The following is a 20,045-nucleotide window of genomic DNA, read 5'->3' as shown; positions in this document are numbered from 1 at the left end:
AACTCAGTCCAAAACTTCTGTTTCTTATCCGTTTTAATATTATCCCCTCACCTGCGCATAGGTCTCATAAGTAGTCCCTTACCTTCACGTTCTCTGATTCAAATCCTGTTTGATTTGATTTCCTGAACAGAACAAATTGTGACGCCTCTCGTGGAACATCGTGATACACATCCGTGTTATCCGTCACGCCTCCGAGCACCTGTTCTTCCGATTGCGTGCTGTAGGGTTGAAACGGAATCAGACCCTCTTCCGTCTGTCGGGAGAAGGAAATCTCTCGTAGGCTTGCTTGGGTGTGCTGAAGGCGTGGATGTTCTTCGATCGCAATATTTCATCCAACCCTTTGAAGCTCGGTGGTAACTGTGTATACCACCAACATTAACATTCAGTAACAATGAATTTTGCCCACAGAGTGTACATACGGGTTTCGAGTGGTTCCCACAGTAAATGATTAACTCGCTAAGCGGCATTAACCAGTTGATCATTGTAATGGAGACGTGTTTTATTTCAGGTAGCAGCTGTATTTGTGAGCGTTATTTAGAGGAGCCTCGGGCTGTAAAGAGTAAATAGTCGATAAACTGGGTACGTACACAGACCCTGGACCTGTGCGAATTTCAAGGCCTGACCTTTGATATTTTAGTTCCCTTGGCAGTGTAAATTACGGAGCGCTGTGTGCGCTAGCGCGTTGTCATGATACGTCGCATGTGGAGTTCTTCCTTTAGAATCAGCTGACAGGTCCCATAGCCTATCCCAACAATGTCGCACAAGTCGTTGATGGTACGACGTCGATCTTCGTGAATGGCCTGCCGAATCTTCGTAACATTTTCGGGCGTTGTGCTCGAAGATGGTCGTCCAGAACGCTCGTCATCATCGACAGAGGTTCGGCCATTTTTAAAACGTGAATGCCACACAAAAGTTTGTGCACGACCCATTGCGGACTCCCCAAATGCTTGCTTTAGCATTTCATAGGTTTCCGTAGCCGTTTTGGCGAGTCTTTGGCAAAATTTGATGGACACTCTTTGTTCATGAAAATCCGCCATTCCGAAATCGCAGGATGGTCGGTGTAATGCACTACCAAAACGCCCGTAACTAAGAAACAAATGCTAATTAGATGATGCCGGCTGGCACACTGATTCACTATGAATGTAGGCCGGACCCCCTAGCGACAGAAGTTCGTACTACATCCGGTTCGCCCGCTATTGACACAGTCTTGAAACTTTCTGATCGCACCTCGTATGTTACGATGGATGGATAAATGAGACTCGCTGGAGATGTTGAACCTTCAGATTCTTCTACATATAGTATTAGTTAATGAAGCATTTTATGCAGAATAGCAAGTAATTTATTTGTAAAATTCGCGTAGGCTGCTGTAATTTGGAGCACACATCAAATTGCTATTTTTTCATTTCTGTAACAACCGTTCTGTTAAAGGTTTAATACAGACATTTGAGACCGACTTCAGCAGTCCCTACACTGTTGCCCACTCGAAGTGTTCTTTTTATTCTGTGACGACTCCGAATACCCTCTGCGCTACAAGCTTGTAACGTCCATCAGAAGACAGAATGATCACAGGTTTATTACATGTACCTGTGGGACGTTACAAGTTTTTACGAGTTGCGATAAAAGCTCGGACTGGTTATCTTTTGTGAATGACACATATGTATATATACTGACACAACAGGAATTGATGACATTTCTGATGACACTGGTAATGAAGACACATTACGCATAAAATTAGTAAAAACTTGGTGCTCTATATTCCTGGGCGGCGTTCTCTAATACTTTTTTAAATTTTATTTACTATGGTAGCCGCGCACCAAGCCCACGGAAGAACTTCATCCGCCTTATAACGAGGCCCTAAGTCACCAATACAGCGTTGCTAGCACTGCTACGCTTCAAGTTGCGAGCTGTCTTCATCCTCCTGGGTCCCACTGTTGATGATGCAGCGTTATACGAGACTGGTCCTACATATTTGAGCTAATGACATAATTTTTCTGGCAGTATTTATGAAGTGTGCACCGTAAGATTAAATTGGAAAAATGGGCATCAGAAAGGAAGCCTCTAAGGCAAGCATCTGAGCACTGAACACGGGCCAGCCAAATTAAGTTTAGAGAGAAGGCATCTCAAAGATGACATGAAAGTAGATGTAAAATGTCCTGTGGCTTTATGTGGACAAATTTTACGAGCTCCGTGATTATTACTGTTAGCCGTAGTACTCTGTTGTGTGGATTATATTATTGCCCATGTTATCAGAGAGACTTTTGCACGGTGTTATTGTTAACTGGCTCAGACTGAGTGAAATAATTTAGTTTTATTTTCAGGTGTTTGCCATTTTTATTGGCCAAGGAATTTTGTAACATTTTTTCTGTGAAAAACAGATATTAGCCTGGTGCACTTCATGATTCTAAAAGACCAGAGCTTCAAAATCGAAATTCATTCATACTGCTAGTAGAGAGATGTATAAAATGTGACCATACAAATTTCTACACAGTACTATATTATAATGCTTGATACTGAGTTTCACTTAAATTAGTTTGTTTTGTGTTGGTATCAGGGCTGTGGAGTCAGAGTCGTGGAGTCCGAAGCAATTTTAGGTGGAGTCAGGTCGGTAAGAATGTACCGACTTCGACTCTGACCTCGATATAAAATCTTAAGAAAATTCTATTTTAAAACTTTCGCTACCGTGTGAGCCACCGGCGGCCTCACGCTTAGGGAGATTCAGTGACACGTTGAGCAACATGGTGTGGGAATAATGCTTTGTAACTTTGGCACCAGTACCTTAACAATAAAAACTGCCTACAAATCAACCGATTTCTGCAATAACCATTAGACTTATATTTAAATATAGGTTATAAGTCTAAAAAGTAGCCTGATGATTCACATGGTGGTGATGAAAGCTTTTATGGTACCATTTACCATTTTAGTATTTTTACCATTATTAATATATAATGAGCTCTCATGAAGGAGTTGGAGTGTTTAGTACTGACTCATCGGCCCTGGTTGGTGGTAATGATGATACCCAGGTATATTGTAGATGCATGCAGCTAGCCTTCATGATACCAAAAAGGTTCTCTGGAACATCTACATGAACATAATTTTTACCAATTTTCTTTGCATAGTTGAATGTTTTACTAAACACTATTTTGTGCCGATGTTTTTAATATCGCATCCTTATTATATAATGCATGTTTATTTCAGTGGATTGTGTCTTCTGACAGTCCAGTGTTTGCACAGTGTGGATCTTTGGCAGCAGTTTCGTCGATCTTGAAACATGGAAAGCGGGAGGATTTACTTCCTCACAGTCAATCACTGTTAAAGTGGATCTTAGCAAGCAAGTACCGACAGAACCCGAATACACTTGTCTGGAAGTTTGGTGTTAAAGTCATACAAAGAATTGGTAAGATATATGATAAAAATAATTTAGTTATGTTTATGCTTTACAATTGCAAATTTATATGCATTAGACTGTTTTAAAATGTTCAGTATATCACATTTTTTAGACCACATTATGTACTAGGCAGTGCCATGTTGAATTCCTTAACTATCTGGTGAGCTATCATATTAAAGAGCAGACTTGAACAGTGTAAATTTTTCAAGGTCTGTTACTAGTACACTACAGGCAGTTATGGGCCACTGTCAGCGTCAATGAGTAAGCAACAAATACAAATCCATAATATCCATACCTGTCTATATACACACAAAAATAAATATGTTATCTCTGTCAGATTAGGGAAGGGTTTTTAGATGCTTAAGTAAGATGGTGGCTGCACCGAAAGAGTTTTGTTCGGACAAAAGTTTTGAAGTTAATGATAAAAAATTAAGTCAGTTTATTTCATGTATGAACATGTGTTGAATCATTCCCGTTGTATATTATGATCAGTTCCATTAAAGAATCAGTTAATTTTAAAATACGTAAGCCATGAAAAATCACAGTCGTTTTCTGCATATTTATGTTTCCTTGCTGTCACTGAATGATGCGTTAACAAAGTAGCTTCTGAGAAATCTTGATGTGAATCCACACGAGTAGCACTCTCAGACAACTGGTCAAAAATTTAATCCATGTTTTCAAGGGTAACTTCTCTTCTACTACTGTCAAGTTCTGGTAGTGTCATGCATTGTATACCCATAGTGTTTGAAGGAAATGTGTGTCCATTTAAGGTCACTACCTCCAGTGTGGATGAATGGCTTTTTAAATAATGTTCATTATTGAACTTTTTTGCACACGCATTATCAAATGAATCATCCTCAGTTAAAATTTGAGCAACTTACAGCGTCAGATTGAAAGAGACTTTGGACACAGTTAGGATGAAGAGTTTTCCCACTTCTGAACTAGCTTCTGGCTTTTCTTACGCGTATCACACTCGACAACAATGTTGAAAACTCGAAAACGTCGTTCGCAAAAGAACTCAGGAGTCCTCTGGTGTCGAGAGAAGGCTTTCTATTGGAACTTGACAGCGGGTTTAGCAGGAGTTCATATTTTAATATCTTTAAGGTGTGAATTAATTACGTTGAAAAGTAGAAACAAAAGGAACATAATTATATTGGTGTCTTGAGCTATGACATAATGTTTTCGTGTTGACAAATACTTCACCTTTTCCTATAAGAGTAAAATGTGGTTAGATACTCTTTGGTCTCCATACGATTTTCTTTGAAATGTTACTCATAATCACAGAAGAACATGATATTAACCTAAGAAAAGCAGATCAGGTATGTCGTAGAATTGTTATGTATGTGTTTAGGCAGCTCATTCTTTGAGTATTCTGAAGGCTAAAATGATCTTCATCTGCGCAGTTTGTAACCGTAAGACTAGTCTCGGTATTCCTTTTATATTAGGTAGTGGCAACAGAATTTTGTCTTTCATTATAATTTGTCAAAGGTTAAAGTGTTCAGTGTAGAAGGGTAGCTAAAGAAGTTAACAGGTTCATAGCATTTAATTAATAACATCATCGCCGGTAAGTATTGTTTGTACATGAACGAATTTTGTCTATGAAGTATAAAAACTTTTTAACTCCAGGCTGTTGTTAACCATCATCGTTACATTGTATCACAGTATGTCTGTTAGTAATTCCACGTTTGGTTTGATATAGACACAACCACATTTTCCCACACACTGCCATTGTCATGTAACTTCAAACTAAATTTTTTGTTTCTTTCCTCTTCCACTATCTTGATAGAAAAATTGAAAGTAGCAAAACTATGGTATATTCAAGAGACAATGTGATTTAACAAAGTTGATTGCTGATTTCAGTAATGCCAGTAATCTTAAAAAATTGTAGTACAAAGCTAGGCATAGGCTATTCTGGCATAGAAACTGATCCGTCAGTCCGTTGGGAAGAAAAGTGTCAGAACTTGATCTATTTCACCCTCTCCATCCATGTGTTCAGTAGTCTCTGGAAGTTTGCAAAACATATAGTGCATGCTAGCGATGTGACTGGCTCCCACAGGATTTCCATCATTTGCATATTATTTCTGTCAACTGTTATACCAGTTTGTTCACGTGGGCTCCCAAGTGTCCTGTTGTTATCGGCATGTGAGTTATCAGTTTTGGGAAATGTACTAACAAAGAAGAGAAAACATTACGAACAATAAATTCTTTATATGTTTTATACTCATTTGAAAACTGATGTCATGTCTTAAAATAACAAAGTTCTTGGACATTATCCATCATTCCTAAATGAATTAATGTTCTCTGTTTAAAAGACTGCAGTCTGTCTCTGACCTTAGGTATAAACTACTCTGTAGAAAGATGGCTATATTCTGGGTTGTTGCACTGTTTAGTCTGGTAGATGTTTACAGATGTTTCAAAGTTGATAGATCTGTTGCCTCCCTGAGTAACTCATTCTGTCTTGTTTTCCAGAAGGAACCTAGAATATCACAGTAACGAACTGATACAGAAAGGCTGGCGTTGGCTCACAACCTATTTACTTGATTGCCCACTGTATGTGTGGGCTACTTGTGAAATCATTATTTCCAAAGGTAACTCTTAGCTTCATTCCCACATTTATGTGTCCAGTAATACAAATTTTCAGTGAGAATATTTTACTGCAGTAGTTACAATATTTATAATCACCATAGTGAATATATAATAATAGTAAGACCATGCAGTTTGGTTTTTATCTCAGTATTAGGTGAACATATACTTTCAGTTTGAAAGTAAAAAATGTAATGGGCTAAGAGTAAACAGACACATTTCTTTGTAATATTTTTATAGATGTACTTTCTGTTGGGATTCACCATTATGAGTTGAGTTCTGTTGTCATAGAAGTAGCAGTTTTATTTTGAAACTAAAAGGAATGTGTTATTCTAATGCCACTTTTTAAAGGACATGGACAATGTGGAATGTTTATGTGCACCACTAATTTTATCAGCAGTTATTGGCCACCTATCGGTGATCTGCTTCTAGTTGTTTTATCTCAGTGTTTCCTTACAGTCATAGGGAATGTAGAACTGCCATTTAGCATTGTGCCCTTGCAGTGGCGGAACTGTGAGTTCACAAACACAGCACATTTTTGTATGGAAGATAGGTCTTGTCATTTTGCTTCCAGTATCTCGCGCCATCTTTAGAGCCGCTTCCGCTGTTATACTGTACACTGTACTATAACACACCACAGCATATCTCACCACACCATACTAAACCATACATAATATCATACCATGCCAACTGTTAGACATTTGGTTGAACTGTAGAATGTACATGTTTAAGGGAAACGAGAATAAAGGACCACCTACTATATATGGGTGGAGCCAGGATAGCTGAGTCAGTATAGTGACTAGCTACGGGCTGGACGACTGGGGTTTGATTCCTGACGAGGGCAGAGGATTTTTCCTCTAGCCTCTGCAGCTAGACCAGCTCTTAGGCTAACCCAGCCTCCTATATCCAGTGGGTACCGGGATCCTTTCTTGGGGGTAAAGCGCGGCCGGGGCGTGATGCTGACCACTCACCTCCATCTAGTGCCGAGGTCAAGAATGAGTGGGAACTATACCTACATGGCGTATACCAGGATGGTTTTATTTACTTGAAGATGAACTGCATGATTTGAGATAATGAGGTTTTCTTTTCTTAACCCTTTCCCTGCCAACAAAATGACTAAGCCGAACAGACAGTTTTGCTATGTCTGTCATGGTCAGATGTGACCATTGTTTTTAGGTCCGGTTTCTTTTGAGTGTTTTTATATATTTATGTAACATAATGGAGGAAATTTTGTTTTGTGTTATGAAAAAATAATTGTCCAATAGTTAGATATGTTTTTTCTCCATGTCATCTTTCCTGTCATTTGTTTTTGGTCCACCAGGCCTTATGGTTTCTCAGTAAATCGAAATAATATATATATCTTTTCTTTGACCTTAAGCAATTCTTATACTGGATCTTTCCATGGCTGTTGTTCATTTCCAACGCAGTTTGGTTACTGCCAAATCTTGCCATTAGGCTTGGCAGCATGAGTGTCATTCATTACCTCTCTGTGCTGTCTTGCCTTCATTTAGATCTTATACCCCTTGATATTAAATTGAAAGTTATTAAATTTTAAAATACTATTTTAATTTACAATTATTATGAAGTTCCTTGATGATTACTAACTTCTAATTGTAATCCAGTCTTCGTTTAGTATGATACGTTCAGGAAACATCTTACATTCTTATATTACTGTTGTGTGCCTTTTCTGTAGTTCAGTATGTTCTGTTTTATTTCTTACCTAATTAACAGTATCAGGTTCTTCCTTTGAATATACCCTAAATATTTTTTGCACTCAGTTACATTTCTCTTCTGTCTGTATCATATTGATTAGGTTAGCATAGCAGTTACTCTGTAGACTTATCCTATATCACCCAGACTAGCAGCTATCATGATTATCTCTGGGCAAATATCTTTATATAGCTGACAACTGCCTCCTTCCAAAACCTTTTTGAATGTCAATAGACATCATGAAACTCATTTCAGATGTCATTTTCAAATAATTCATCATACTCACTTTCTTCATTGTACAATTTAAAATTAATGTGTATTAAACTAACTTGTTTATTGGTTGGACGTCACTGTTTGATTCTCCTACAGCAAGTGTTTGTGTTTTTTGTCTTGTATTATATCTTGTCTATGCTGATGGTCACCCTCAGTGGACTAGTGGTTAGCATGCTTGCCACTGGACCCAAGGTTTGCGGGTTCAAACCCAGCCGAGGTCGATGGGTTTTTAAGGGTGATAAAAATCTGAAGCACACCTTCCTTCGGAGGGGAAGTAAAGCTGGCGGTCCCATGTTGTAGATTTACAACATGTAAAAGAACCTTACGGGCATGAACAAGATGTTTTGTAAGCAAAATTCAGTGGCCATTTCTCAACCAAGTTTCTCCTGATTCACTACTAGATGTCTCTAGCAGACAAATCAGGATTGAGTAGAACTTATGTAGAGGCAGTGGACTTGTCACTCACTACTCACAAATGCACACATACAGGCACTTATCCTTACACAGTTTCTCGGTCTCTGTCTCTACATGTGATACACACACACACACTCTTCTCTCACGCATTGTCCTTCAAGCCGTCCTATTCTCTAAGCTTGGCGCTTTCCATTTACACACACATCCCTTGGCCCTAGCACCCCCACTGGACATATGCTGGCTCCTCAGCTGCCACAGTCCATGAACCCAGTGCCCTCCACACGCAGCCGATCCTCTCTCAGCACCACACCAGACCGCTCAAAGGCTCCGCACTTATACTTACTCTATTATTCCCCACTCTTCCACCATAGACCCCGCACAAGACTCTCACCAGACTTCACACAAGACCCGGGGAGGCGACTCTTGTAGCTGTCGGCCCTTCCGCGGAATGTTCCAGGAGCAAGGATCTAGAATATTCACCTACTCGAAGGTTCTGTTAAGGAGGGGAATACACAATCTGGCACGTTCCGCGACTGTCACACCTACAGCTTGCGTCCACTGGCTAGGGAGGGGAGTTAGGCAGACCCTCCCCTCCAGTGAGAGCCAACAGCTCACAGTAGAATATACATTTGTATATATACACAAACAGATAAAAACCATAAATAATTTAGTTAAAAGGAGGTTTACCTTCCTTTCATCCTTTATTATGGGAAAAGTTGATGGTGTGTAAACCTCATCATTTCTCACGCCAATGGTATCTTCTTCACTCAGAACATCCACATCATTTTGTACCTTGATTTTATCAATTTTCTGCTGTAAAATTAAGAGTTAAACATAATTCCTTGAGATGATATGCATTAAATGCAGGTATAAATTGGATGAGAATCTACAATACCATATTCTGAAATAGATTATGGGGTGCCATCTAGCAAATACTGAGTATTTTAGGATACATAAGCATCTCACATTCAATCCCCATAGGTACATACACACTTTATTTCATTTATTAAGGCTAATTCCACACTGTTAACTGTGTAGAGGTCATGCTCATGGTAGCCACAACATGATGAACACGACAGGAATCTTTTTCAACCACATTATAAAATAATGACTCGAGACCTTTTCATAACTATAAGTCATCTTTGTTTCTATACACACAGACACTCTCCCAGGTCCATTTCAGAGATGGAAATATTTCTTCAGCTTTGTGCAATATAATTTTTGGCACTCGTGTTGCAAGAGACTGCAGAATTTTTTTAAGGTATGAAACTTGTTCATCACATATCATGATTGGAGGATTGTATAGGAAAATAGCTTGAAAGAATCATACTGATATTGATTCATACTTCGGAATAGATGCGGCCAAAGACATTAGTCTCCGTTCGCAGTCAGCGATAATATTTCTGCATTCAAGTGCACAGAGAAACGATCTAAACTTGACCGTGGGTTTTCGCTGCTAGAGTTGAATGTTTCATGTTAACCAACATTTCGACAAACAATGCTGTTGCCTTTTCGAGATGGAAATGTGGTATTTAGTTTACAAGAGCAGTTTTCGTTTTGGAGGTGGTGTCTTTTCGACTGTTACACATTGTGATGGAAACAATGCATAACCAGTCAGGACGCTACATGTCTGAGCGCATAATTTTGAGTTGTCCAGTTTTTAATGATAATAGGCTCAGTGTCACCAACAGCCAATGTCCTTTATCAGGAGTCACGTTAGTCGTAGATAGCCGATACCTCGGATCTCTTTCGCAAATATATGTGATCCTATGTCAAATTAGCGGTAAAGGAGAAAAAAGATTACTCGTACCACGGTCAGCGAAGCTTGGTGATATATAGCGCGATTTCTAGTAACTGTGAGAAGGACATTGAGATTGAACCAATAAAACGCGCCCTTGTCTTTCTTTGTTACTGTGGGAACCCGTTAAAGGAAGTGAGGGAAGCTAACATTCATTTGAGGTATAGCGTCGCATAGCCGAGTAGAAATTGATCATCGTTTCAGAGGTGATAAGTGACGAGAAATAGCATTGTGTTTTATAGCGTTATTTCATGTTAAACAAGTTCAGGCCTATGAAGGTTCAATGGAACGTAATGAAAGGCTGTTGTATTGCAAAAGCAAATGGCACAGAGTTATTATTATCATTATTAATAGAGATGATATAAAAATTGAATCATGAAACATTAAAAGAATTCTGTAACAGGAGTGTTGTTATTGAAATTTCTTGTGTTTGTGTTAAGGCCTTTGAATGTATTAATTATAACATACAAATTTCTGAATTAGTCTGTTATATTCTTATAGTAACTTTCATAATATGCATTCTTAACTTTGGTACCCCTATCTGATATATTTAATACTACCTAACATCATCTGTTACCTTCCAGGACAAGGACAGATATTCCAAATACATACAGGTGTTATTTTTGTGAAGCTGAATTCTTACAAGCCACCTTACCCACAAACCATGATGTGTGATGAACAAGTTTCATACCTTAAAAAAATTCAGCAGTCTCTTGGAACACGAGTGCCGAAAATTATATTGCGCAGAGCTGAAGAAATATTTCCATCTCTGAACAGGACCTTGGTGAGTGTTTGTGTGTATAGAAACAAAGATCACTATTAGTTATAAAAGTCATAATGTGGTTGAAAAAGATTCCCATCTTGTGTTCATTATGTTGTGGCTACCATGAGAATGACCTCTACACAGTTAACAGTGTGGAATTAGCATTTATAATTGAAATAAAGTGTGTATGTATCTATGAGGATTGAATGTGAGATGCTTGTAAGAGGCTATGTACCTTGGCATCACTACTTTAAGAATCCAGTAAATTTCTTGTTTCATCAACACAAGGTTAATGAATTTTCTTGCCACACAAAACAGTACAGCAGTCACTTATCTTCTGAAAAAAAATTTGTGAAAAAGATATGTGAGACACAATTTTATCCTGAAAATACTCAGTATTATCTAGACGGCACCCCATAATCGATTTCAGAATATGGTATTGTAAATTCTCATCCAGTTTATACCTGCATTTAATGCATATCATCTCAAGGAATTATGTTTAACTCTTAATTTTACAGCAGAAAATTGATAAAATCAAGGTAGAAAATGATGTGGATGTCCTGAGTGAAGAAGATACTGTTGGCGTGAGAAATGATGAGGTTTACACACCATCAACTTTTCCCATAATAAAGGATGAAAGGAAGGTAAATCTCCTTTTAACCAAATTATTTATGGTTTTTATCTGTTTGTGTGTATGTACAAATGTATCCATACATGCATGTGCTTCTGTTTTATGGTAACTGTTTTATAGAAACAACATTTCTGCAACATAATAATCATGTATTTGGATGGTGGTTTTACAGGACTTTGTGGATTCAGTGAAAGATGAACCTCATTCAGACAGTGAGACTTGTCAGGATGGAAATCAGGTCATCATTGTAAAAGCTGAGGATGTCTCAGATATAGATATTGAGGAACACCCTATTCCAGTATCAAGCCCAGTAACACAAGTTGAACAGGAGGTATGTCCATTAAAGTGTCAATTGTCCTCATGTGTGTCTGTCCATTCATATGAAAAAAGTCCCTTCTGATGAATAAATGTTGAAATTGTATCTAGGTTATGAATGGTATCACATACAATATTCAGACATCTGTAGATCCTACTAATTATTCTACAGATGGAATCAGAGAACTGTGTTTGTTTTCGCAGTACACTAAGGCTCTACCCCATTCTTCTGAAGTAAGGATATGGTAAGCTGAATTACCAGATTGTACTCATAGTAGATCTTGTTTAGGATGGATGTATTATGTATTCCCATTTGCCTTCTTGTCATCATAAGTGATATCACTGAAAGAATAAAATTTAAATCCACACTCTGAACAACTTTGTTGTTTTTGTGTCATTCATCTTGTCATTCAGTTTGAAAGTTGTGTAACTGCAGTGTGACAGTCAGTAGGGGAGAGAGGGCCCCTGTGGTTTAAGAAGAGACTTCCAAAAAGTGAAGTGGAGTGAAATCTCCACTCGCAGTTTACATACTTTCTGGGATTTTAGATTTATTGGTGGCACTGTAATTTCTGACAGTGACAGTGAAAGTGATAATTACAATTTCATTTATTAAGGCTAATTCCACACTGTTAACTGTGTAGAGGTCATGCTCATGGTAGCCACAACATGATGAACACGACGGGAATCTTTTTCAACCACATTATAACATAATGACTCGAGACCTTTTCATAACTATAAGTCATCTTTGTTTCTATACACACAAACACTCACCAAGGTCCCGTTCAGAGATGGAAATATTTCTTCAGCTCTGCGCAATATAATTTTCGGCACTCGTGTTCCAAGAGACTGCTGAATTGTGTGTATGTACAAATGCATCCATACATGCATGTGCTTCTGTTTTATAGAAACAACATTTCTGCAACATAATAATCATGTATGTGAATGGTGGTTTTACAGGACTGTGTGGATTCAGTGAAAGATGAACCTCATTCAGACAGTGAGACTTGTCAGGATGGAAATCAGGTCATCATTGTAAAAGCTGAGGATGTCTCAGATATAGATATTGAGGAACACCCTATTCCAGTAACAAGCCCAGTAACACAAGTTGAACAGGAGGTATGTCCATTAAAGTGTCAATTGTCCTCATGTGTGTCTGTCCATTCACATGAAAAAAGTCCCTTCTGATGAATAAATTTTGAAATTGTATCTAGGTTATGAATGGTATCACATACAATATTCAGACATCTGTAGATCCTACTAATTATTCTACAGATGGAATCAGAGCACTGTGTTTGTTTTCGCAGTACACTGAGGCTCTACCCCATTCTTCTGAAGTAAGGATATGGTATGCTGAATTACCAGATTGTACTCATAGTAGATCTTGTTTAGGATGGATGTATTATGTATTCCCATTTGCCTTCTTCTCATCATAAGTGATATCACTGAAAGAATAAAATTTAAATCCACACTCTGAACAACTTTGTTGTTTTTGTGTCATTCATCTTGTCGTTCAGTTTGAAAGTTGTGTAACTGCAGTGTGACAGTCAGTAGGGGAGAGAGGGCCCCTGTGGTTTAAGAAGAGACTTCCCAAAAGTGATGTGGAGTGAAATCTCCACTCGCAGTTTACATACTTTCTGGGATTTTAGATTTATTGGTGGCACTGTAATTTCTGACAGTGACAGTGAAAGTGATAATTACATGGAATATTGTGCACTGTTTGATAGTTTTACTAAATGTTTTGAACATGAAATTAAAGGACAAGCACACAAAGAGGAGAAATAAAGATGGGTGCAGCAAGTTACAAGAGATGTCACACAGAACGAAGGAAGAACATGGGGAAAAACTGAGGAGAGGTGTGGAAGAAAGACATGTTTACCTTCAGAGTGGCACTGTCTTATGAAGATAAAGATTGCAGTGTGTTAAAATTCACTGAATGTGGAAATGTTACATAATATTAACTGCTATTTGGAAATTACTATTTATTTTTCTCCAAAATAAGGTATCCAAACTGGGCTAATTCTATTGGTAGAATTATGTTTTTATTGAAATTAAAATTTGTAAGAAGTTGTCATCTTGGCAGTTCAACTATAAAGTTTGGAAAGAGGTTTATTGGAACAGTCATTATTACTAGAGCATGTACATCAGTTCGTCTGAACAGTAAATTTTATTTGTTTTCTGTTACTTATTAAGGCATGAAGATAAGCAGGAATTCTTAGTGACAAATAGAGAAAGCTGCATGTTGTCAGTCGAATCATTTCTAAAAATTTGGGTTATTTATTTAGGTTAATTTTTTGAATTTATAATCGCATTAGCAAATCATGACTATATATATCCCCAGGTCATGACACTTTGACTCTGATTGGTTAACATTTTGCTTGCCTGTTGCAGAAAGCCCAATCATTTTGCTATGGGTTCTCTAATAACAAGTCTGGCTGGATACAAAGAACTTGAATATGTATGTTATGATATAGGATGAGAATTCGGGGGCAGTTGGCATAAGTGACTTTTCTTCTATTCCATGCATAAGAGAAAAAAATTTTAACCTTATAAGTACCATGCTGTCATTCAGGAGTCCATTTGATATGTATCACAGCTCAGGCCTGACAAGAAACCCAACTTTCTATTACAAGTATCAAGGAACTAACTGAACTAGCAAGTTGACATCTTCCTATCCCACTGCATCTAGAGTAATATATTTGCCAATTTTGTGTGCTTACCTTTTAATACAGTGACCTACCATTCAAAGTTAGAGCACATAATGCGATTGAAGACCATGGGTTCAATTCAAGGGCTCCAAAATATTTAATTTCTTGCTATACGTAGCCATCACGTGATTGAACCAACAAATTTATATGTAGCTATCCCAGTGTGTAAAAAAATGCGTTTGCCATGGAATTCAGATTCAGCCTGGTACAGAGTAAGAACCATTTATTGTTTGAGTATGATGTAACATTCGGGGCTGAAGTTTGAGGTCAGGTGCTCCGGGTTACGTCACATACCTCAATGAATTAAATGTAAACTGCTATGTGGACTTCAAATTCTTGCACAACTTCCACTAAATTTGGGTCAGGTAATGGGATTTGGTAGAAAAATCTATCATGTTGCTTTCAAACTCATTCTTCTTCGTTATGTTAAGTTTATCATAATTCTTTCTCTGTTCTTCAGCAGAGTCCTCAGAATGAACATGAACTTGAGCATGGTGGGGGACATCCCAGTTCCTGTGATGAATGCAGTAAAACATTTTGTTCGCCAAGTGTTCTAAAGAGACATCAACGCACACATAGTGGAGAATATCCTTATACCTGTAATGTGTGCAGTAAGTCGTTCAGACAGAATCATAATTTGAAGATACATAAACGTGTACATAGTGGTGAACGTCCATATTCGTGTGATGTATGTAATAAATCATTTGCTCAGAAGTATAATCTCAAAGAACATAAAGTCATACACAGGGGTGAGCAGCCATATTCCTGTGATGTGTGTAATAAATCATTTAGAGCTCCTAAAAAACTGAAAATCCATCAGCGCATACATAGTGGCAAACGTCCATATTCCTGTGATGTGTGTAATAAATCATTTAGAGCTCCTACAACTCTGAAGATCCATCAACGCGTACATAGTGGCGAACGTCCATATTCTTGTGATGTATGTAATAAATCATTCACTCAGAAGAATACTCTGAAAGCACATCAAGTCGTACACAGTGGCGAGCGGCCATATTCCTGTGATGTGTGTAATAAATCATTTAGAGTTCCTAAAATTCTGAAGATCCATCAAAGTGTGCATAGTGGCGAACGTCCATATTCTTGTAATGTATGTAATAAATCATTCGCTCAGAAGTATATTCTGAAAGCACATCAAGTCATACACAGTGTTGAGCGGCCATATTCCTGTGATGTGTGTAATAAATCATTTAGAGCCCCTAAAACTCTGAAGATCCATCAAAGCGTGCATAGTGGCGAACGTCCATATTCTTGTAATGTATGTAATAAATCATTCACTCAGAAGAATATTCTGAAAGGACATCAAGTCGTACACAGTGGTGAGCGGCCATATTCCTGTGATGTGTGTAATAAATCATTTAGAGCTCCTAAAACTCTGAAAATCCATCAGCGCATACATAGTGGCGAACGTCCATATTCCTGTGATGTGTGTAATAAATCATTTAGAATTCCTACAACTCTGAAGATCCATCAACACGTGCATAGTGGCGAACGTCCATATTCGTGTGATGTATGTAATAAATCATTCATTCGGAAGAGTCAACTCAAAGAACATCAAGTTGTACACAGTGGTGAGCGGCCATATTCCTGTGATGTGTGTAATAAATCATTTGGAGCTGCTAAAACTCTGAAAATCCATCAGCGCATACATAGTGGCGAACGTCCATATTCCTGTGATGTGTGTAATAAATCATTTAGAACTCCTACAACTCGGAAGATCCATCAACACGTGCATAGTGGCGAACGTCCATATTCGTGTGATGTATGTAATAAATCATTCACTCGGAAGAGTCAACTCAAAGAACATCAAGTCGTACACAGTGGTGAGCGGCCATATACCTGTGACGTGTGTAATAAATCATTCACCTGGAAGAGTTGTCTGAAGAAACATATTTTCTTACATCATATCCTGTGATGTGTGTGACAGATCATTTATTCAGTATAGTGAAGAGACATTAGAGCATGTAACATGGATAGTGTCCGTGTTTCTGTGTGTGTGTGTGTGTGTATGTGCACTAAACAGAGTGATCTCAAGAATCATTAATGCATGTATTGGTGTTTTTCCTATCATGCGTGTAATAAGTCGTTTCATTCTCAGGGTACTCTGTGGAGACGTAATTGTATACACAGCATCCGTATCACATGATTTCTGCTTTGAGTTTCTGAACAAATGTCATCTTATTCATAACTGATGTGTGTGTAAGAACATGTTCTGGAATTGGTGTAACATGTTGCAAAAGAGGAAATGCACTAAGAAAAAGTGGTAGAAATGAACAGATCTGAGAATTACAGTAAAACTTGTCAACATTCACACCCTAAGATCTGTGATAAATTTATTAAGAAGAATTTCCAATGAGGACTGTGGAAGTAAGACATAATTAATATTAATTGCTCTTTTTCTTCTTCTTCCCCCAGCCAACTTCAGTTTAAATAACACAGAGTAATTAACATTGTCAGTCAATATGTTTATTTGACACTGCTGAATTTAGTGCTTTCAGACGATATTATGAAGGTGTTTACTTTTACTATACTTTGAACTTGATAACTTGAATGTGTTCTTACCAGTGGAGGCCTGTCCATAAGTGCTGCAGCACCCCCTATAGTTTTTCAAAAATTCAAAAAAAATTTTTTTTTTTGTTAATATAATTTGAAACACTTTATTTCCTCTATATCATTGTTTTAATATTGCCCCTTACGTTGTCATTATCCACTAATCGGCTGGACTGACAATAAGGCCGCGGGTGAGGAGTCCGAAGCAGAATGGGGCTATCATCCGGCTGCAAGCATTTCAGCGCGGCTGGCCAGTCCAAAGCTGTGAGTGTAGTGTGAGGTAGAGTGAGGGGCAGTTCACTGTTACAGCGCGAATCAGATCTGCGGTCCCCATAGCCAGCCTATAGTGAACATGCTTGCCTGGTACCACGTGTCTTAGACTGGTTTCTTTATCATAATCTGTTTCGTGGTTATTGTTAATGAGTGTTCAATACTTCTTTTCGCTGACTATTTTTTGTTATGATAATGAGCAAAGGAATTGTATCATTATTACGGCAAATTACTTTTTCTAAATTGTCCTTGACTGAAAAAAGTGATGTAAAATATCATGGCCACCCTCTTCAGGACTTACAAATAGTTAAAACATCGTCGAGCACGTATGGGTCTTCTCCTGATGTAAATTTACTTTTCATTTATTTGTATCGTTATGTGTAGAAAAACTATTCTGGTTTTTCCACTTTGCGCAGCACTCCCACTGCTCAGACTCACGAGCCGCCACTGGTTTTTACTTTGTTATTAATAGGACAGTGCATCTTTTATTGAGTTATATTCCTCTGTTTCTGTTTAGCTCTGTGCATAATATGTTGTTAATCTTTATATAATTACTTGCTGTGTAATCTTTATTGGTAAACACAATAGTATTAACAGTTTACGAGAAAAATGTAAGTGTGTAATTTTACCCAAGGCCTTGCCCTAAAATAACCCTGGTAATTTTGTATTGTTTATGTATTTTTAAAGAATGCCCATAGGAAGACAGACATTTTTTCATACTCCAGACAGTACATAAAAGCATGTAGTTGTACATTCAGAGGTCAGAGTTAATGTGTTTAACTGATTTTATTTATAGTATGTCATTTTGGATCCATATCCTCTATAGAGGAACTCTGACAGCTGAACGCAAACATTATTTCTTGTTGAATATGACTGTCTTGTGGGATGTTATGCCATGTGGTCTGGTAGAAGTTTGTCGATGATTGCTGCCTCTGCCCTGAAGATAGAGGCAGCAAACAAATGTGAAACTCTTGCAGCCTCTTTCCAGACTACATGACGTGACATTCATTAAGATGGTCATCTGATACTTGCTACTCTGAGAACCTGAAATATGACGTGTGCGATATTTGCTGTGTTAGTATCTTTGTAGGAGTGATGTAACATCTACAGTAACGCAGTTGCACTTTCAATAAATGAATGCTAAGACCAGTTCAGAATCACAAACAACCTGTTCTAAAAGTATTCCATGCTGGAATGTCGGACCTGTTCGTCTGTTCCTTTTATATTTGGTTTATGCTGTTACAACAAAGTTTGTTAGGAAACCTGAAAGGAAGAGACCACTTTGAAGATCTAGATGTAGATGGATCTTAATGAAGCAAGGTGGGAGGTTTGAATCTGATTCATCTGACTAAGGATGTGGTCCATTGGTGAACATGGTTATGAGCCTTCTTTTTATGGTTCGTTTTTGTTTCTTCTTTTTCTTCTACTAGAGCAATGGCGATTTGAAGACATTGCGACAGTGGGAAAGGCTGTGGTGGGTCCTGGACTGTAAACCAGGGAAATTTGAATTCCAAGCAGGAATCCTATGGATTCACGTGCAAATTTACTACAGACCTCTCAGGATACACTTAAGGCCGTTCTTTTGTTTATTTCACGGTCCTTTGTGTGTGTGCACTTTATTTAACGACGCTGCTACTAGTGGCTCGGTTGATGAGTGTCAAACAACGTGTTGGTGAGTGAATAATGAATTGGATATGGTGTGGAAGGAAGTGGTCGTGGCTTATTAAATTTGGCTTACAGTTACGGCATTTGCCACGGGAAGCCTCAGTGTGGCCTGTTTCTGGAACCTCCACCGGTACGGAGCAGAATTACTAAGTCTGAGGAAAGTCGCTGTTAATTCTCATTTCGGATAGGATGTTCTCTGCGTGTGACTGGAAACTGAAAATCATGACTCACAAACTGTCTTTCTGTTTAGTCAGCTACCACAGAGACTAATTCTGTGAGCATAGCTTCTTGAGAAGCTGATGGTAGTTCATATGATCTACATATTCCACGATATTTATGGAACCCCGAAAGTTCAGCACCGTTTTCAAAAGAGCCCATCACTCTTCTGTACCGGAGACAGTTGAACTCAGTCCAAAACTTCTGTTTCTTATCCGTTTTAATATTATCCCCTCACCTGCGCATAGGTCTCATAAGTAGTCCCTTACCTTCACGTTCTCTGATTCAAATCCTGTTTGATTTGATTTCCTGAACAGAACAAATTGTGACGCCTCTCGTGGAACATCGTGATACACATCCGTGTTATCCGTCACGCCTCCGAGCACCTGTTCTTCCGATTGCGTGCTGTAGGGTTGAAACGGAATCAGACCCTCTTCCGTCTGTCGGGAGAAGGAAATCTCTCGTAGGCTTGCTTGGGTGTGCTGAAGGCGTGGATGTTCTTCGATCGCAATATTTCATCCAACCCTTTGAAGCTCGGTGGTAACTGTGTATACCACCAACATTAACATTCAGTAACAATGAATTTTGCCCACAGAGTGTACATACGGGTTTCGAGTGGTTCCCACAGTAAATGATTAACTCGCTAAGCGGCATTAACCAGTTGATCATTGTAATGGAGACGTGTTTTATTTCAGGTAGCAGCTGTATTTGTGAGCGTTATTTAGAGGAGCCTCGGGCTGTAAAGAGTA

At 38.3% G+C, this 20,045-nt stretch overlaps 1 protein-coding gene across 8 annotated transcripts in view; it reads left to right on the top strand.

Annotated features, from left to right (window-relative positions):
- The window catches only part of LOC110829251 (uncharacterized), a 40,135-nt gene that overhangs the window by 10,224 nt on the left and 9,866 nt on the right, over positions 1-20,045 (top strand). For 2 of the 8 annotated variants that reach the window (XM_087357864.1, XM_087357819.1), the window contains exons 6-7: positions 11,730-11,888; positions 12,830-12,988. In XM_087357864.1, coding sequence (XP_087213990.1) covers positions 11,730-11,888; positions 12,830-12,988 — 318 coding nt within the window. Of the gene's footprint in view, positions 1-4,014; positions 5,974-9,845; positions 10,370-10,747; positions 10,948-11,444; positions 11,571-11,729; positions 11,889-12,829; positions 12,989-15,037; positions 18,565-20,045 lie in introns of those variants that run through there. The other 6 variants (XM_087357754.1, XM_087357728.1, XM_087357793.1 and 3 more) reach the window with 6 other exon arrangements.

The sequence above is a fragment of the Zootermopsis nevadensis genome, unplaced genomic scaffold (genome assembly GCF_977971745.1).
Source record: "Zootermopsis nevadensis isolate Lab colony 2312 unplaced genomic scaffold, Znev_1.0 Znev_ptg000001l, whole genome shotgun sequence".
Lineage (NCBI taxonomy): Eukaryota > Metazoa > Arthropoda > Insecta > Blattodea > Termopsidae > Zootermopsis > Zootermopsis nevadensis.
This window is presented reverse-complemented; position numbering and strand designations above follow the sequence as displayed.